Raw genomic sequence first — 21,567 nt, 5'->3', positions numbered from 1 at the left:
GATGGCCAAGAGGCATATGAAAAGCTGCTCAACATCACTAAATATTAGAGAAATGCAAATCAAAACTACAGTGAGGTATCACCTCACACTGGTCAGAATGGTCATCATCAAAAAATCTATAAACAGTAAGTGCTGGAGAGAGCATGGAGAAAAGGGAACCCTCTTGCACTTCTTGCTGGGAATGTAAATTGATACAGCCACTATGGAGAACAGTATGGAGGTTCCTTAAAAAACTAAAAATAGAACTACCATACGACCCAGCAGTCCCACTACTGGGCACATACCCTGAGAAAACCATAATTCAAAAAGAGTCACATACCACAATGTTCATTGCAGCTCTGTTTACGATAGCCAGGACATGGAAGCAACCTAAGTGTCCATCGACAGATGAATGGATAAAGAAGGTGTGACACATATATACTGTGGAATATTACTCCATAAAAAGAAACAAAATTGAGTTATTTGTAGTGAGGTGGATGGACCTAGAGCCTGTCATACAGAGTGAAGTAAGTCAGAAAGTGAAAAACAAATACCGTATGCTAACACATATATATGGAATCTAAAGAAAAAAAATGGTTCTGAAGAACCTAGGGGCAGGACAGGAATAAAGACACAGACGTTGAGAATGGCGTTGAGGACACAGGGAGGGGGAAGGGTAAGCTGGGACGAAGTGAGAGAGTGACATTGACATATATGCACTACCAAATATAAAATAGATAGCTAGTGGGAAGCAGCTGCATAGCACAGGGAGATCAGCTTGGTGCCTTGTGACCACCTAGAGGGGTGGGATAGGGAGGGTGGGAGGGAGGGAGACGCAAGAGGGGAGAGATATGGGGATACATGTATACGTATAGCTGATTCACTTTGTTATAAAGCAGAAACTCACACACCATTGTAAAGCAATTATACTCCAATAAAGATGTTAAAAAAAGTCTACAAACAATAAATGCTGGAGAGGGCTTGGAGAAAAGGGAACCCTCTTGCACTGTTGGTGGGAATGTAAATTGATACAGCCACTATGGAGAACAGTATGGAGGTTCCTTAAAAAGCTAAAAATAGAACTACCATATGACCCAGCAATCCCACTGCTGGGCATATACCCTGAGAAAACCATAATTCAGAAGGACACATGTGCCTCAGTGTTCACTGCAGCACTATTTACAATAGCCAGGACATGGAAACAACCTAGATGTCCAACGATAGATGAATGGATAAAGAAGACCTGGTACATATATACAATGGAATGTTACTCAGCTGTACAAAGGAATGAAATTGGGTCATTGTAGAGATGTGGATGGACCTAGAGTCTGTCATACGGAGTGAAGTAAGACAGAAAGAGAAAAACAAGTATTGTATATTAATGCATGTATGTGGAATCTAGAAAAATGGTATAGATGAACCCATTTGTAGGGCAGGAATAGAGACGTAGATGTAGAGAATGGACATGTAGACATGGGGAGAAGGGGAGGGTGGGACGAATTGGGAGATTAGGTTTCACATAAATACACTACCATGAGTAAAATAGATAGCTAGTGGAAACCTGCTGTATAGAACAGGGAGCTCAGCTCCGTGCTCTTTGCGGACCTAGATGGGTGGGGTGGGGTGGGTTGGGGGGGGTAGGATGGAGGTCCAAGAGGGAGGGGATATGTGTATACGTATACCTCATTCACTTCATTGTACAGCAGAAACTAACAAAACATTGTAAAGCAATTTTTCTCCAATAAAAAAAAAAGTTTTATGTTGCATTTCATCTCTTGAAGATGCAGGCTACCTCAGGTGACAGAAAGCTCCAACAGGACAAAAGATAGCTGTTTGCAAAGACCAGCTAAGCAGTCTTTTTACACACATTCAGCCAGTTGTCAGTTCGTCCTTGATCGTGTCTATCATTACTGCTTGTATTCATCTGACACCAGACTAAAAGAATAAAGGAAAAAGATGGGGGGACTTGGGAGGGAATTCCTTCAGAGCTCAAACCAGGCTTGTCAACGGCACAGTGTCTGGTTTTTAATAATCTCATATGCCGTTTGGAGTTTATTATTAGTAAAATATAAACCTATTTCTTAGAACTCTTATTTTTGGGAAGATTATGAAATGTCATTTATGCTCTTCTTTCAGAAAAGTGGTGGAGGGGGGTGTTAACTTGCTAAATGTCATTACACTGCTTGTTTTTAGTTTCAGATTAATAGCAGGTGGTAGCCATTTTTTCAAAGCAAACGGGCTGTCTTTTTAGTTCAGTTAGAAAAAAGCACTAATTCTTTACTGTAGCCTGGAATAGTCTGTTCAAGGTGACAAATGGCAAGGATCACAGAACACTTTAAAAAATAGAAAAGCTGGCCAATAGTGTAAATTTTAAAAGGACCAACGCTGAGCTTTCAGCAAAATATTTACCATACTAAATAACTTACACTTCTTGGTATTTATGCTTAACATATGTGTCTATTATTTTTAGTGAATATATTTTCTTGCAGCTGTTTTTATTTGTGGTCTGTAATATCTTTGTCCACTTCTGCAGTGCTCATTTCAGATAGTAAATGCCCCTGGAAAGGAATTGCATCTTAGAAGCTCTGTAGATGATCACCTGTGCAAATGTAGCTTTTAAACATATATGGGGTTTTTTTTGGGGGGGGGGTCGGTGATGTTAGGTTTGGAATAATAATAATTTTTATTTTTGGATTCATTTTTCTTATTCACAGGCAGGTATTTAAGAGCATCTGAGATACTGTTTAGTATGCCAGCATTAAGTGTGAGTCAGGATAACCTATATTCTCTTCTTAACTCATGACTAAGTAGCTTTATGATCTCATGAGAGTAGAGCTGTCCCAGAATTAGATCTTTAACATCTGAGGACCTTAGTTTGTTTGTAAGGTATATTCCTGCTTCAAATGTATATGATTCTTTCTCCTTTTGTCTGAGTGTTTTTGGTAACAGATAAATATGGCATCAAATGTCTTTCACGGTTTGTCATTAAGATCATCATTTTTCGAGTACTTGGTTTTAGTGGCTTTGAGAGTGGGGGTCACTTTCCTCTGAGCTGCAGTCTGATCACTTAACTTCTCAGTCTGAACTGTTGCTAGGAGCTTTGTAGCATCTGATCAAATGGTGGATGAATGAAAATCATACTCACAGGAGGATGATTGTTAAGCCAGAAAGATAATATATAATTAAAATGATAGCCATAACCGTAAAGCAGGCAGGATATCATGTCAAATAGTTAATTATATTCTGACTTCCCAGCAGGCAAAACCAAATCAAAGTTACAAGGTTGCTTTTTATTTCTTGGGTCCAGACCTATGGGTGGGGTCTCCTTAACGAGCTCTAGTGGGAAGGGTCAGAAACTGTTTCATGACACAACTCTTCCGGTTATAGAATTCAGGGAAGTCTCTTGTCTGCAGCTGTTTCCTAAACGATAATAATAAATGGATAAGTAAGCATATTAATAAACAAACAAAGTGGGTGTAGTGAGGCTTTATAATGTGATTTCATTGCTGTGTTTGTGAGGCTTTTCTAATGTGATTATGTAGTTTTAGGTCTCTAAAAGTGATATAGGATGTTAAAAATTATACATTGACATTTTGGTGGTGTCTGTTTTTGAGTTTCTTGTTAGCAAACCTCTGGTGAAAAGTACTTCCCCAGTGTGCCAGGGAATTCTGGAATTTGTGTTTCCAGAGTTCTCTGCTTCATATGGTCCTTCCACACCAGTATACAAATAAGGATGAGAACAAAGCTAAGTCTGAGCTAGCTAGGCTTGATGAATGAGTCAGAAAGAGGTCTGATTCAGCATGGCCCCTGTGATGGGCAGTAATGGCGGTTTTTTCATACTTCTGCAACCAGCTCCAGGAACCGAAGTGGATTATTTACATCCTCTTCTGTGTAACTCCTTTGCTTTCCAGCTGGATGATTCATGGTTTGGGTTCATTCTCTTCTTTCCATTCCCCTCTAGGACTTCTTTCCCTTCTTGCTTTGTTCAAGCTTGAGTTTATCAGTAGCTTTTCCCACAGTCTCATCTCTCAACCTCTTTTCCTTGGTCAGTTAAACTGGAGACTTCATACAGAGGCTAAAGGTTTTATGTATGTATGTGTATATGTATATTGAAGCATACTTGATTTACAGTAGCATGTAAGTTTCAGGTGTACAGGACAGTGATTCAGTTATACGTATATATAAATTTTTAAAATATTCTTTCCCCTTATAGGTTATTACATAATACTGAGTATAGTTCCCTCTATTATACAGTAGGACCTTGTTGGTTATCTGTTTTATACATAATAGTGTATACATGTTAATCTCAGCCTCCTAATTTATCTCTCCCCCCACCCCACTTTCCCTTTTGGTAACCATGACTTTGTTTTATGTGTCTGTGAGTCTCTTTCTGTTTTGGAAATAAGTTCATTTATGTCTTTTTTTTTTCCTTTTAGATTCCACATATAAGTGATATCATATGATATTTGTCATTTTCTGTCTGACTTCACTTAGTATGATACTCAAGGTCCATCCATGTTGCTGCAAATGGCATGATTTCATTCCTTTTTTCATGGCTGAGTAGTATTCCATTGTATATATACACTGTGTCTTCTTTATCCATTCATCTGTCAACTTCATATAGAGGCTAAAGATTTTTAAAAATCCCCTCATTATCAGGTTTGGGGGAAAATGGGATGTCTTGAAGGGCCAAGCACTCCTTCATACTTTCATTACCAGTGGCCATTGCTGAGGATATTTTAAAATATAATTTTTAGCCTTCTAGTACTTTTCCAGTTACAGTTTTCCCTTGGTGTACAGTGGCGTCACATCGTATTTAAGGATTTAGTTTTAACATCAGCAGTGAATTTTATTTGCCAGTTATACCTTAATAAAGCTAAAAAAATCCACATGTGAAGCAAAGATTCCCTTTGTTAACATTTAAGAGTCCAGCTTTGCTATCTTTCTCCCATTATTGGGTCGGTAGGTTTCTTTGGTTAACCACTAGATGAAGTGTTGGCTTTCAGTTAAGGATTTTGCGAATGACAACTACCTTGAACCGCTAGCATTTCATTCACGGGGAAGAGTTGGGGCATGCAGGACATGAGACAGGCCGAGAGTAGAGCTGACCCAGGCTTGTGGAATGGGTGGGATCCTGCACACTACTGGAACTTTTTTCACTTGCCTCTTTAACCTGCGTAGTTGGAGTTGCATAAGCTAAGCGTGCATGTGATGTAGTTCCACTGTACTGTCTTCTTTAAAGCACCATAAATGAGATAAGGATGCCCAATATCCTTTTCTTTTTTAAAAAATTTATTTTTATTTATTTATTTTTTATTTTTGGCTTCGGTGGGTCTTTGTTGCTGTGCGCGGGCATTCTCTAGTTGTGTTGAATGGGGCTACCCTTCGTTGCTGTGCGCAGGCTTCTCATTGCGGTGGCTTCTCTTGTCGCGAATCACAGACTCAGTAGTTGTGGCTCGCAGGCTCTAGAGTGCAGGCTCAGTAGTTGTGGCACGTGGGATTAGTTACTCCGCGGGATGTGGGATCTTCCTGGACCAGGGCTCGAACCTGAGTCCCCTGCATTGGCAGGCGGATTCTTTTTTTTTTTTTTTAATTAATTTATTTAATTTATTTATTTTTGGCTGCGTTGGTTCTTTGTTGCTGCACATGGGCTTTTCTCTAGTTGCAGTGAGCAGGGGCTACTCTTCGTTGCGATGCGCGGGCTTCTCATTGCGGTGGTTTCTCTTGTTGCGGAGCATGGGCTCTAGGCGCGTGGGCTTCAGTAGTTGTGGCACATGGGCTCAGTAGTTGTGGCTCACGGGCTTAGTTGCTCCGCGGCATGTGGGATCTTCCCGGACCAGGGCTCGAACCCGTGTCCCCTGCACTGGCAGGCAGATTCTTAACCACTGGACCACCAGGGAAGTCCCCAATATTCTGAACATAGTCATTTCTTGGTAGAAAATGAGAGCTAGTGGGATTTGGTTTAGCAGCAGTGAATTGAACTTGTTTTAGAAAGTGGCCCATTTCACCCTCCATCTTACCTTTTTGAATTGGTAACATTCAATGGCTTATAACACCAATCTGTTCTGCAGCTGAATTTGATAATAAAAGCCCCTTCCTGCTCTCAGTCCTTATAATCACACAGTAGTTTTATTGAATATGGACCTTTTTACCACATTTTCCTCTTTCAATTATAAAATTCTTATCCTTAAAGTTTCTGAGCTTACTAACGATTCTCTGACACAGAGTCCTTATTTGTTTACTTTATAGAACTTGGGCTTCTGGAACTTTGTTTTCTGTGCAGTTGCTGAATTTAATTACACATGGTCTTTTACACTTGATGCATGTTTGCATTCCATAGACATTTAGGAGCTAAAGCTAGTCTCACTAGAGAAGATTAAAAACTGCTTATTTGAGAAGTCTGAATCCCTAACAGTTCATTTCACTTTTGCCTCAGCATTTATTTACTGTTTCTTATGTGCTGAGTATCGTGATGCATGTTCTTTTTTTCAATGGCTGTTGGGAGAGGAGCATAGACTATATGACACTGAGCTGATGAGGTGATATGTTTCAGCACCTTTCGTGTTGAAATTTCATGTTGAAATATCACGTTGCTTTGTAACGTGAAACTTGTAAATTATAATGGAATCATAACATGCCTGTTCTTAGGAAGGTTCTATAAAATATGTAACAAAAGGTCTGGCATCGTCACTGCCCAAGCAGAGCAAATGTGAAACAACCAGTGCCAGTGCTTGTCAGTTCTGCCTGAACTGAACGTCGGTTACATGGATTCATAATCTTGTGTTATATGGGCATTGATTCTGTTTTTAGAGAGCCATACAAAAGCCAGGACCTATGTACCTGTTTTGTGCTTTTCCTACTTAGTTCAAAAAGAATGAATTAAAACTTGCAATTTCTTCTCTCACTGGGATATGATTAACTGCCTTACATACATGTGAGCCACATTGCTTTCCTACATTATACCTTTGCAGGCAGCCCTACAACCAGGTTATAACGTGAGCAAGTCTCCAGCCCTGTTCTACAATACATGCAGACACTTACTCAACAAAAATTTATGTGCAAGCAGGTACAAAATGGTTCATACAACTTGTCCTGTAAAATTCAGTGAAGTCCCAGTTGTCTCTTCTTTTAAGTGCTCTTTGCAGGGAAGGGTCACCTGAGGCAGAGGAGGCTGCTTATAGTTGGCCTTAGACAGCCAGCAGCCCTCTTAGACCAGTGGTTCTCAGCAGGGGGAAGTTTGCCTCCCGGGGGACATTTGGCAAAGTCTGGAAGCATTTTTGGTTTTCATAGCTTGTGGGGGCAGTGCTACAGGCGTCATAGAGGCCAGGTACACTGCTAAACGTTCTGATGCACAGGACAGCTCTCCTCAGTGAGGAGTGATCTGGCCCAAAGTAGCAGTGGTGCCAAAGGTGAGAATCTCTGCCCTAAACCAAAGGCTGCACACAGGACTGTTGAGAGATCAAGCCCTGAGGCACCCTCCCTATAGTTGAAGCTACAGGCCTTGTTCTCATCACCTTGAATATTCTCATAACTTGTTCACACAGCAGGTGTCGGAGTATCTTTATAATATGTTAGCTAACCCTTATATCTTTTCCATAGTTTTCATTTTACTGATAGAACATCTAACATTTATCATGCTAGTTTACGAACCATTTTCGCTAATAAAATCTTATTTCCAACAGTCACTGTGCTAACTAGCAAAACATCGTTGTTGATCAAGACATGGATGAGTGAAGTCCTATTTGTAGCAACCGCTACTTTTTGAGCTTCCAAATTTGAATTTTCGATAAGAATACTTGCTGATTGCTTCTGGATTGTGCAGTCTTGACTAATATGCTGGCAGCACCTATTTCAGGGCTTAATCTAAGTAATGTGTATGCATACTATCACACTGAGTATGCTGTAGTACTTTGAAGTAAATCTCGCATCCTGTGACAGATTTGTTTCCCAGAAGCTGTCTACTTACCTCTCCTACAAACTCTTCCCCTCAATGCACTTAATTTCATTTTGGCTACCCTGTCCTGAGTGTCTCCTTTGTGGAAGAGAGAGGAGTAAATCTCTTTTCTTATCTTCGAGAGTCTAAAGTTGAGGACAGGAACAGTGGGTAAGTAAACATGTATAATACAAGACAAAGTCAAAAACAGATACCCCAAGAGATATGTGGAAAAGTTTTATTAGGTGTAAAAGTGTGAGAGGCAGCAGGGTATGACATGGCAAAAACCACACGAAGGAAGAACATTCAAAAGGAGTTTTGGAACTTGGGTAGGGGTCTGGACTGGGTCAGTGCATGGTCACCTGGTGATGTAGCAGTGCTAAAATGGGCATCCAGGTCTCCTGACTCCCCACCAAGTGGATTTCCGAGTACGTCATAGTGCTAGTAAGTTCTGAATTATACTGGAAAGCTGGAGAAGTAAATATATGGTTTAAGAATGTTTTTTCCTCTCTAAAGCTATAGAAGAAAGCTTGTAAAATTGTTTCTGATTTCATCTAGCACTTGGTTTTGCTGCTTTGTCAAGTAGCACAATGTGCACAAATGTTATGAGAGAACTACTGGAAAAATTTAAAGCAAAGTACCACTAGGTCGCTTTCTGTTCTAATTTATGTACCTGACAACCTCCTCACTTCATTGTTGGTTTACTTTTTTCTAAAAGGAACATACATGCATGCATGCATGCATACATACATACATACATACATACATACATTTATTTATTTATTCATTCATTCATTCATTCATTCATTCATTCATTTATTTATGGCTGCGTCGTTGCTGCTTGCGGGCTTTCTCTAGTTGTGGCAAGCGGGAGCTACTCTTCGTTGTGGTGCATGGGTTTCTCATTGTTTGGCTTCTTTTGTTGTGGAGCATGGGCTCTAGGTGTGCGGGCTTTAGTAGTTGTGGCATATGGGCTCAGTAGTTGTGGCTTGTGGGCTCTAGAGCACATGCTCAGTAGTTGTGGCGCATGGGCTTAGTTGCTCTGCAGCATGTGGGATCTTCCCAGACCAGGGATCGAAGCCATGTCCCTTGCCTTGGTTGGCACACTGTGCCAACAGGGAAGTCCTACTTTTTAAATTTGAAAAACCACCTGTCTTTGCCTTTGCTCTCTTTTCAAGAGAATAGGCAAATATGCCCCCACATGGCAGGAGACATATTCAATAGGCTGTTTCCAGTAAGTTATCAGTATGAAAAAGCTGAGATGTGGACCAGGGTCTTGAAGCTCTTTTTGGGAAGACAAAATAAGCCGAAACAAATGGATTTGATCAAATTCTGGGGGTTTGAATGTGACTTTCAGACTTTGGATCAAGAAGTCTTTTGGAAGAATGGTCTTTATCTTTCATCTTTTGGCCTGTATTCAACTTCCATCAGGTCTTACTGTGTTAGTGGACATAATATTTCAGGCTGGGGTTTGCTCATAGCTTGTGCTTAATGCCTCTAAGTAGTCATTGAAAATTATGCTAAAGTTGATAATAGGATGGGCATCGTTCAGGTTCACATAGATGAGTTACCCTTTTGAAGGTCACCTTCTGGTGTGGTTTGGAAAACAGTGCTTTGAGTATAAGTCTTTGTTTATTAATGCCACTTGATAAAGGCTCAGTGAACCCTGTGTAATTTCTCATTTGTAACAAAAGTCTAGTATTCAGCTAATTGAATACATGGCCACTTTAGTTATTTTGTTACCGCTAATTGATATTCACAGTGATCATGTCTATTCCTTCTAAATGTAGTATTACCTTATAAGTTTATGGTTCAACCCCTTTGGATATTTCCATTCTCTCAGTTACATGTCAGCGTATAGTTTTATTTTCGTTTGTATTGTGGTTTATATGTAGTTCTGACACAGAATAAAGCTCTTTTCCCTGCTCTTATTTGCCTGTTTGAGTTGATAGATATATAGGTTGATTTTTGCCTACCACAGATTATCCATATGATTGTGAAAGATTAAATCTTCCCCAGCTCATTATATGTGTGTTTCAGATTTGTTATAAGATTTAGAACTATGGGAAGTGTAGTTACAGGGATTTCCTATTTAGATTGATTTAGAGTTGTTACCTTTTCTCAATCCTAGTAATTTCTGGCTTCATAACATCATCCCATGGAAAATTGAGCTGATACCTGCTTTTTATTCTACCTCGAGCTATTAAAATTGAACACTGGCACTTCAAGAAACTTTGTCATTTAAAATGTACAAGCTTTCCTGTAGCACAGAATCTTCCCTTACATGCCTTGTACTTGATGTGCGAAGTAACAGTACTGCCTCTGAGCTAGGGGATTATGAATGATGTCACTGTGTTCCCAGTGCTGTGCACCCTGTGCCATATCTCAGTCCCCAGGAGCAGCTAGGCATAAGAGGGCTGAGTTAACATGCCAAAAAGTTGTTGCTCTGAAGACTTCTTTAGGAACATACATGGAAAGGTACATGGAAAGCTACCTTTATTGTCATAGACGTAATCCCACTTTTTCCTTCTCTTGGCCTTATTATATCCTTTGTTGTAAACACCTTCAGGTCTCCTCTGAAAAGAGGCAAGTCTTTAAGGAAATAAATACGTGTTGTGTACTTCATTTTGAATCTGGCTACCAACACTGAGTGAAAACATCAAAATGTTATGTGTCGGGTTTCATAAAACTTGATTTCCTTATTTGCCTTCTCTTATATATGGGATGCTCTTGTTTTCCGTAATGATCCACTTAGGCATTTTCTGTCATGTTTTCAAGCCCAATCACGTTATCCCAAATCTAACAGGATCTGAAAACTAATGAGTACACATTGCCTCTCTAGGAGGAATAGCAAACAGGAGGCGGGTGGAAACTTTTTATAACCATTTTTTCCCCTAAGAAACGATTCTGCTATAACAGTGAATAATGTTTTAATCCTCTTTGTTTTCATTTGTTCGTGTACAGTGATTACATGTCTGTTAGAGTTATACATAGAAGTTTTATTCCTTGCAGTTGGCTTACCGCTTTTTCTTAAGTTGCGTGTGACTCTCCATCCTCGGCAGCTATTAGCTTAGTCAGTGTATCCCAGGCTTATATAACTTTCAGGATTCATTTGTGTGACTTTCCCTCCCAGCCTCACATTAACTGTTTCAAAGCAGTGTGCCACTGAGGTGGTGTGGCCATCTTTCTTGCTCTGTTATTGTCCCCTGTAGATCTCATTCTATTGATTCTGTTGACAGTCTAGGGAGAGATTTGTGTTGTTAGCCCGTGGTTGGGTGTTTTCAGGGCTTTGGAGGTAGTTCCTCTTCAGTATGCATATCTGACCTTTTGGCATGTTGCTTTAAAAAAAATTCCAAGGATTTATGTCTTAGAAAAGTGAATATGGATATTTCTGCATATCCTTTATTTAGGTTGTAATCAGCCTCTCAAAATTAAATTTGGTGGTTGGTGTAGTCCATATTAGGCTGAAGCAGTATACTTGTGGTATTGAATTCTTAGTGTTTTCTAAATAGCTGTAATAGAATATCTGTTACGCTTTCTTTGCTTAAAAAAAGAAATCTCACTGTGCAACTATATGTGAACAAAAGCAGCATTATTTAGTGAAAATGTTTTAAGAACCATGGTGGGTAATGTCATGCATTTAATGGGGGAGAGAATCAAGTGCTAACACATTAAGCATTTAGTAAGGAAAATAATTTCCATGCTATAAATAACTGTTCAAGTTGTTAAATTTTTTTGGTTGTTAATATAATCGCTGAATCACTCACTCTTACAGCTTTTGTCATGTTATGTTTCCATCTGATAGTCAAGGATAAATGTATGTGATATGTTTAAAAAATTTTTTTTTGATTAAAGAAGTATAGCTTTGTTATAGAAATTTTGGAAAATAGAGAATGGTCTAAGTAAGAAAACTACCCCACTATGTGTATCATATCCACTGTTAACATCTTAGCATACGTTACACTTCTTGTGTCTACATAACTGGATGCTCAACTTGCCCTGTCCTTCCCTTCTGTCCCCTACCCCTGTTTATTAACCAAAATTAGGAACTCAGTGTACATGGCAATTTGTGACCATTCTCCCCCCGTTTAATGTTTTGAGTTAAAAAATCAATTATTCTATTAAAACATTATTTTTTAATGGCTCTCAATGTTTAATCATTATGGCTAGACTGAAATCTTTATAATAAATATCCTGTTGTTGGACCATATCTTATTTACACAGACCTCTGTTGTTCCCACTTTTTTGTTGCTTTAAATAACGTTGTCTGAATTTTCTTAGATATGTTTGTGTGCTTTCTTAGTATTTCTTAGGATTAAATGCCTAGAAGTGAAATTGGCTAACTGATAAGCAAATTAACAGTAGTAGAGATATATACACACACATCCATATATTTATATAGTTTTTATAAATTTTAATATGCCTTATTTGGATCGACTTAAAATTTTTATACAGTTAAATTCATTCTTTGTGATATACAGTTGTTTGAGTTTTGACAAATGCATGCACTTATCTAACCACCACCATAATCAAGAAGCAGAATAGTTCCCTCACCTCAAAAAATTACCTCCTTTGTCTTTTGACTACCAAGTGTGTTTATTTTTGATATGGAAAATATAAAGAAAAATAATTGGAAACTATCCATAAGCTTACCACCCTGCTATAACTTCTGTTGAATATCATTCTGGTCTTTTGTTTTTTTCTTCTTCCCTACAAAAAAAGAGATCATACTGTTCTTTCTGTTTATAGTCTTTTTCTTTTTCTTACTTAGTATATTTTGAGTATATTTTAATTTAACTGTTAGATTGGTTTTTTTGTTTGTTCTTTTGTCTTTTTTTTGGCTGCCTTGGGTCTTTGTTGCTGCGTGCGGGCTTTCTCTAGTTGCGGAGAGCGGCGCCTAGTCTTGGTTGAGGTGCTCAGCCTTCTCATTGCGGTGGCTTCTCTTGTTGTGGAGCACGGGCTCTAGGTGTGTGGGCTTCAGTAGTTGATGCACACGAGCCCTAGAGCACACGGGCTCAGTAGTTTTGGCACATGGGCTTATTTGCTCCACGGCATGTGGGATCTTCCCGGACCAGGGATCAAACCCGTGTCCCCTGCTTTGGCAGGTGGATTCTTAACCACTGTGCCACCAGGGAAGTCCCTAGATTGGTTTTTGTTTTTGTTTCTTTGCAATTCTAAATAATCTTACCATGAATATCTTTGCATGTTGCCATAATTACTTACGTCCTAAAAGTGGAGTGTTTAGATCTCAGTGCATATGTACAGTTTTCAAACTTATTTACATTTTGTCAAATGGATTTTTAAAATACTTGTGCCAGTTTACATTCTGACAGACAGTGTCTTGAAGAGCATGTTTTTCCTGTATCCTGGGCAATATTATTTTTATATTTTTAAATTTGATAGATGAACTATGGAATTTTGTTATTTTAATTTTCATTTTTTGATTTATTGTGGGGTTGGGTTTTTTTTTAATGTGTTTATTATTTACCATTTTGTGTGAATTGCCAATCTATGTCATTTGCATGTTTTTCTCTTGGCTCTTTTGGGGAGCGGGGTGGGGTGGAGGGCTTATTTTTTAAGTGCCCTGTATGTTAGTAACACTAATTTCACAGTTAGAGGTTGGTATTTCTTTGTCATTTGCTTATTCATTTTATTTAACGTTTTTTATTTAATGGAAGTTCTCATAAATCCATTCTTTTGCATTTCCTTTATATTTTGGAGGTATGTGTTGAATTTAGAAAGATCTTTTCTCTTTAGATCATATAGTCATGCATATTTTCTTCACATGTAACTTTATCAAAAATTCTTTCTCCATTTACTTTTTCTTTTATATTCCTGACAGACTAGTGAGGTTTTTACTGTGCTGTATCAGGGAGTCATAGATTATGTACTTGCATATACATGTATTTTTATCTAATCTCAATATTTTGTTTTTTAATTATTCCAAGGAGCATGAACTTTTCATTGAAATCTTCTATTCACACTGTAATAGCACAGTCACATTTAAATGTGTGCCAAGTTTAAGCACGTCCTCTTATTTATTTCCCCATTGCTGTCTTTGGTGTGCGTTTTAGATACTATCAGATTTCTTGGTTGACAATAGGGGGAAAAAAAGTACTTACATTGTTAAATAACTGTTTCTTTGTTTTTAACATGCTGCAGGATATTGAAGTCAAAGTAAGTAGCCAAACAATGACCTACAACAAACGAACCAATGGGTTCACCTAAATTAAGCATATAGTGACAGTCACCCTTACACCGGTTGAGCCAGGTGACCCTTGATCATGTTGCAAAGAAAATTTGGCACAAGAATGGGAATGCCAAAATATATACTTCTGTTATTTTAAAATTACTAGTCAGGCATGTATTCAACATTCATTGAACAAAAAATATGTTAAAAACTTTTCTAACATGGGGTATTGTAGGGCATTCTGTTCTTTCCGAGATAAAGGTCACTTAAACATAATAAAAATAGAAACAGTTTAAGAAATGCATTTTTTCATTCTCTTTTCCCGCCAGTTTTATTGAGATATAATTGACATACAGCACTGTATAAGGTTAAGGTGTACAGCATAATGATTTGACTTACATCATCATGAAATCATGACCACAATAAATTTAGTGAACATCCATCATCTCATATAGATACAACATTAAAGAAATAGAAAAAAAATGCTTTTCCTTGTGCACTTATAGGATTTACCCTCTTACGAACTTTCATTTATATGGTAGAGCAGTATTAATTATCTTATCATGTTGGACATTACATTCCTAATATTATTTTATCTTACAACTGGAAATTTGTACCTCTTTACTACCTTCATCTAATTCCCCCTCCCCCTCCCTTCATCTCTGGTAGTCACAAATATGATCTCTTTTTCTGTGAGTCTTTTTGTTCGTTTGTTTTTGAAGTATAATTGACATACAACACTGTGTTAGTTCCTGGTGCACACCATAGTGATTCGATATTTCTGTACATTACAAAATGATCACCATGATAAGTCTAGTTGCCATCTGTCACCATACAAAGATATTAACTAATTATAGACTACATTCCCCACACTGTACATTTCACATTTGTGAATCATTTATTTTGTAACTGGAAGTTTGCCTCTTAATCTCCCTCACCTATTTCTCTCCTCCCCTCTGACAGTCTGTTTCTTCTCTGTATCTATGACTCTGTTTCTGTTTGGCTGTTTGTTCATTGTTTTGTTTTGTAGATTCCACATATAAGTGAAATCATACAATATTTCTCTTTCTCTGTGTGCCTTATTTTACTTAGCATAATACCCTCTAGGTCCATCCATGTTGTTCCAAATGGCACAATTTCAAAGAAATGGCATTTTTAAATTTAGCTTGAAAAACATTCAAAAGTAAGCATCTTTATCATTATTTTTTTAAGAATAAATATTTTTTTACTTGATTTTTAATTTTGTAAAAAGAAGATCTTATAAATTAGAAGTGGGATAACTAATAGTTTTAAAATTACTTTTATTATTAATTATTTAAAATTATTCAAATAAACAAATACAGTAGTTTTTGCTCTTTTTGCCAAAGACAGCTACTTCATTAAAAAGGAGGTAGCGCTTCCCTGGTGGCGCAGGGCTTCCCTGGTGGCGCAGTGGTTGAGAGTCCGCCTGCCGATGCAGGGGACACGGGTTCGTGTCCCGGTCCGGGAAGATCCCACATGCCACGGAGCGGCTGGGCCCGTGAGCCATGGCCGCTGAGCCTGCGCGTCTGGAGCCTGTGCTCCGCAACGGGAGAGGCCACGACAGTGAGAGCCCCGTGTACCGCAAAAAAAAAAAAAAAAAAAAGGAGGTAGACTGGGCTTCCCTGGTGGCACAGTGGTTGAGAGTCCGCCTGCTGATGCAGGGGACACGGGTTCGTGCCCCAGTCCGGGAAGATCCCACATGCCGCAGAGCGGCTGGGCCCGTGAGCCATGGCCGCTGAGCCTGTGTGTCCAGAGCCTGTGCTCCGCAACGGGAGAGGCCACAACAGTGAGAGCCCCGCGTACCACACACAAAAAAGAAGGTAGACCAATATATATGTGTTTATATGCTGGTTTCACTGGGTAGTTTAAGGGTTCTCAAATGTTAAAGTTGATGTACAGAATCTTATATAGACGTTTTCTTGTGGTTATCACTCCAGAAAGATGGTTAATAACCACGTGTCTTATACCTGGAATAAAATCAAAGTTTTATTGTGCAAAATATTAATCCTTGAAATTACTCTTCAAAAGAGAAGTTAAATAAAACTGTCTGTGCTGTATTCTGACATTATCAAAAACATTTGGACAAAGTAGGACACAGCTGTTACAGTTAACAAGTGCAGTGCAGACTCATTCTTTACATTTAGATGCAGCAGTCCTCATCTTATTAATGTTTTTTCTATGGCAGAGACCTAAGAGATTGCAAAAACCTTCATCTTTGAATACTTATTTCTAATGCAATTTATACTTCTGCTTTGCTGTTACTGCTTTTTCTTCATATAGTATATTCTTCATTTCTTTTTTTAGGCTAAGCAGCTGGAAGAGAAAGATCGGGTGATAAAGAAGCAGGATGCATTCTACAAAGAGCAGCTGGCTAGACTGGAGGAGAGGGTATGACTCTTTCTTGTCAGTGATTCTCTTCTTTAACCACATTTGCGGTGTTCCCATGTATATATTTAAAAATCAGTACATTAGCACTGTAACTGCTTTTTCTCGTTAAAAAGTGGCCAGGAAATGAAGACGCCAAGCATGCAGATCGTTCTCGAAGATAATGTCATTTTTACTTTGGTAGTTTTGCGTATTGTTGTGTTGTTTGTTCATTGATGCGTTTTACTACTAAGGAACTCCTTCCAAATATTTTTCCCTGTATGTTTAGAAACTGCATTGTCTCCAGGTCAAACAGTAGAGTGCTACTGTTGGCTTTCCCAAACATTGACTAAGCCTGAGCACGTTCTTAGAAATGGTAGTGTTTTAAAGGATAAATTGTCTTTGTGAAAGCAGTTTCACTGCACTTGTGGCCAAGAAATGAATGTCTTCTTTAAAACTGGTGGACAGGAGCTAAATAGTAGGTCTCAGGTGAAGAGTTAGGATGAGGAGTGGAGGAAGTACCTCTGATTTACCTGACCCTAGAATTTGACAGAGATGCAAAGAAGGAAATTAAGGCTGAAACAAAAGGAAGCCGTGGGTTTAAGGATGGGAACTTGAGGACCCAATCAGTGCCCCTGTTCAATGAAGTATATTTGTTGTCTAGGATAAGTTCATACATAGACCATGAGGTTACAAAGCTAGCTTTCTCTTTGCTTTGATTGAGACCCCCAAAGTTGATTGATTTAGAATAGGTTGTTTCATAAGAAACTAGATAAACTAAGAAATAAACTATCAAGCCCCATTCAGTACAAATATTTGTATGTTGATCATCTTCACCTGTCTCTGTATGTCACTGAACTGAGTGCTTCTTGAGTGTAGGGACCATTTTCTCACTGATTCAGCAGATATCTACCTAATAGATGCCAGACCCTGGTAGTGCCAGAGATATGCTAATGAAGAAAGTGAACTAAACTTCTGCCCTCGTGGAGCTTAAATTCAATTAAAACCTCGTCAACATGTTGAATGGCAGATTGTGATAATGTGACAAACAGTAAAGCGGGGGGAAAAGGAGTCCCAGGGCCTAGGAGTGTAGGTGTTGGGTTGGGTGGAGAGGGAGGGCCTGTCTCATGGGATGGTATCTGGGAAGAGGTCTGCAGCAGTGGGAAGCAGGCCAGCACCAAGAGGGCTTTTGAGTGGAAGAGTATTCTGGCTGCTGTCTTGGGCAAGAACTGAAGCAAGGGGGACTTAGAGGTAATAGTGGTAACTCAGAAAAGGGGTGGTGATGGCTTGGGCCAGGGTGCTAGCAGTGGAGGAATGAGATGTGGTTGGATGTTTCACAGGCAGAGCTGACCAGATTTGCTGATGGTTTTGAACATGAGTGAAAGAAAGAACTCAGAGATATTCTGGCTTTTACAGCTAGAAGGATGGATTTTCCAAGGCCAAGGCTATTAACATATGGATCTGGATGTGGGTTGTGGAGGAAATCAGTTCGATTTTGGATATGGTAAGTTTGGGATGCTACTTAAGACATTCAAGTAGAGTTGTTAAATAAACCTAAAGTGGAAATGCTTAGCACAGAAGTCAGCACATTTTTCTGTAAAGGGCCAGATAGTAAATATTGCAGGCTTTGCAGGCCATGTATGGTTTCTGTTGCAGCTACTCGACTCTGCCATTGTAATGTGAAAGCAGCCATAGCCAATATGTCAGTGAACAAGTGTGACTGTTCTAATATATGGACACTGAAGTTAGAATTTCATGTAATTTTCAAATGTCATGAAATACTCTTCTTCTGATTTTTTTCCCCCAACCATTTAAAAACGTAACACCATTCCTAGGGCTGTACTAAAACAGGTGGCGGGCTGGATTTGCCCCATGAGTTGTGGTTTGCAGAAGCCTGGTTTAGTGCACGGGTTCTGACATCAGGTGGCTTGGATTCAAACCCCTGAACCGACATTTACCTGCTGCATATCATGGAGCATCTAATGTGAACTTCCAGTTTCCTCAGCTATAAAATGACGGTATAATAGTACTTACCTCATTAATTTGTTCAATGAGATAATTCTCACAAATCACCTATAATAGTGTCCAGGACAGGGTAACCAGTCCATCAGTGGTAGCTCTTCTTTTACTTCTGTCCATCCAGAGCACTGTCCCTGATAGAATGAGTGAATGTTAGCTGAATAAAATGATTGAGTGAAAGCTTTTGAGGTGATTAACCAGGACCTGCTTTTTCCCTGCTCAGTGATAGTTTTCTTTGCTTTCAAGTATTCCTATGCTCGATACCTTTTGAAGTCCTCATCGATTACTGTTAGGTATAAGAAAAGGCACTGATAAATATTTACCCATTTCTCATAAATCCACCAATTTGATAGAGATATTCAGTGATGGGAATGAGACACTGAGAGGATTTGCTCCCGGCCGATTCAAGGGGTCGGCTTAACAGTTAACTGTTGTTTCTGGTCTCAGGTTAGAACAAGGCGGGGAAGGTCAGGTGGACATGGTGTGCTGATACCAAATCATCGTCACAAACGTCTTCTTATAACACACAAACACACATCTTTTCTTTTTTGAAGATGAGGCTGGAAAGAAGTTATTTAGGAATTTTAACTGAAAGCTGAGAAGCTGAGTGAACTTAGAAGAATGCCGCGGTGGAATAATCACACTATTATGAGTTAATACTTAATAACTCCATATTTAAGAACATGTGGCGGAAAGAATGCTGGACTAGGAGCCAGAAGGCATGGTTTTTTCATCTAGTTATTTGACAATTCACCTAATCTCTCGTGGTCTCTGGTTCTTCATCTATAAAGTGGGGATAATACTCTGTTCCTTACTCACCTTTGTGAGTTATTGGAGGGACCAGATAAAATGATACATTTAAAAGCCCCTTGAAAACTGGAAAGAGCTTAGCAAATATAAGCTGTTGCCATTAAAGAATATTTCCTTCCCATTGTGTGCAAGATACTAAAAATCATAAAATTACTTTAGTGTTATTCAGCTTCCTGGTGTCTTCTGCCCATTTTATAATGCCTTGTTTATGTTTATTACTGCCATTCCTAAAGTCCCTAAGGTGAATTTTGTCCAATTGGATTTCATCTAGGAATATTTGAGAGACATTTAGGTGTCCAGAGACGAAGCATTTTCTAGGCTTAATGCGAAAGATTGTCAAGAGGGTTTTTCTTGTGATGACAGTGAAAAGTACAACGTCTAACCATTTCTGTTAGAAATTCTACACACTTTGTGTTAAAAGATGTAAAATGCCCAATCCAATAGTGGATAATGTAAGAAAAAAATGATTGTGGTATTATAACTTGCAGAATCATTACCTTACAATGAAATCCCAGGTTCCTGTTTAAAATTCAAGTTTAAAGGTGGATATAAGTACATATCTTTCTCTGTTTTAACCAAGTGAACTTAAGAAACCATACACAGGGATGATTTCTAAGACCACTGTACCATCTGCCCATCAGCTAGATTAGCAAATACAGTAATTGTATACATAATCAGTTTTTTATGACTCAGTCTTATTACTCAACTATTCATTTTCAGTGACTTGATGCAAATTTCGTGATGCACCTACAGCATGATACCCCTAAGAGTTATTTTAATATCTCATTATGCTTCTTTTACTTTGAAGTGAGAAATTCATGGTCATTTGAGAATTATGAACCCGCCTATTGAGCTTTTTTTTTTTTTTTTTTTTTCGCGGTACGTGGGCCTCTCACTGTTGTGGCCTCTCCCATTGTGGAGCACAGGCTCCAGACACGCAGGCTCAGTGGCCATGGCTCACGGGCCCAGCCACTCCGCAGCATGTGGGATCTTCCCGGACCGGGGCACGAACCCATGTCCCCTGCATCGTCAGGTGGACTCTCAACCACTGCGCCACCAGGGAAGCCCCTATTGAGCATTTGAAGCACATTCAGTTCTATAATACAGCTTGGTGTGCCTCTTGGTTCTATTTCAATAAACTCCTTATCAGTTAGACATTCCCTTGTGTGACTGGAGCTTTCTCATCCCAGGTATTTATATGGCTGGTTCACCAGGGGTCTGAGGTAACTTTCTCCTTTCACTAACTCGGGAGGAGTAATAAGTGTAATTTAATTGGACACCAATTTCACGCTTCTCAGAACCAGTATGCAAAAGCAACAACTCTTTACTGAGAAAGAAGGTCAAAGCCATTTAAAAGTTTTTTGAGTCCTTGTTTCATTGCAAATGTTGCCAGCTTCATCGAACAACGCTAACGTGGACGTGAGATAAACTTTTGTATTTTAAGAACGTGGACTTCCCTGGTGGCGCAGTGGTTAAGAATCCGCCTGCCAATTCAGGGGACACGGGTTCAAGCCCTGGTCCGAGAAGATCCCACGTGCCGCGGAGCAACTAAGCCCATGCGCCACAACTACTGAGCCCACATGCCACAACTACTGAAGCCTGTGTGCCTAGAGCCCATGCTCCGCAACAAGAGAAGCCACCACAATGAGAAGCCCACGCACCACAACGAAGAGTAGCCCCCGCTCACTGCAACTAGAGAAAGCCTGCGTGCAGCAATGAAAACCCAACGCAGCCAAAAATAAATAAATAAATTTAAAGGGGGAAAAAAAAAAAGAACGTGAGAGGCGTTGCATGTAGGTATGCCCTAATTGAGAGAGGCTTGAGTATCAATTCCTGGTGGTTGAGGTAAGAGGCTTGAGAGTATTAATTCCTGTTGGGAGATTTGATGAAAGAAAGCCCAGGGCAGCTTTCAAAGAAAAGGTTCTTAGATGTTTTTAAGAAGCCTTTGCCAGTCCCTCAGGGAATTCTCCATAATGCTTTGTGTACCTCCCTTAATGTGCCACATTTATGATAATTGTGATTAGTTAATCTGTGTTTATTTTGTAAACTCCTTGAGGATAAAGGTCATTTTCTTATTTCTGTATTTTCCACAATTCACATAGTAGGCGTGCAGTGAACGAATCCTACGTTTACTAAGCTTATGCCGTAAAGTTAGGTCCAGGCTATCAGTGTACAGTTCTTAAGTATTCACAAAATATTTAGTATCTTCATTAGTTATTTAAATTAATAATCTAAATCTATCCTGTGAGAA

At 39.1% G+C, this 21,567-nt stretch overlaps 1 protein-coding gene across 3 annotated transcripts in view; it reads left to right on the top strand.

Annotated features, from left to right (window-relative positions):
• Positions 1-21,567, top strand: part of CHCHD3 (coiled-coil-helix-coiled-coil-helix domain containing 3) — a 291,260-nt gene that overhangs the window by 169,633 nt on the left and 100,060 nt on the right. For 2 of the 3 annotated variants that reach the window (XM_079711283.1, XM_079711284.1), the window contains exon 5: positions 16,428-16,511. In XM_079711283.1, coding sequence (XP_079567409.1) covers positions 16,428-16,511 — 84 coding nt within the window. Of the gene's footprint in view, positions 1-14,074; positions 14,090-16,427; positions 16,512-21,567 lie in introns of all 3 variants that reach the window. The other variant, XM_079711285.1, reaches the window with a different exon arrangement.

Source organism: Hyperoodon ampullatus (genome assembly GCF_949752795.1).
Source record: "Hyperoodon ampullatus genome assembly, chromosome: 9".
In the NCBI taxonomy this organism is placed as follows: Eukaryota; Metazoa; Chordata; class Mammalia; order Artiodactyla; family Ziphiidae; genus Hyperoodon; species Hyperoodon ampullatus.
The sequence above is the reverse complement of the archived record's forward strand: the minus strand, read 5'-3'. Positions and strand labels throughout refer to the sequence as shown.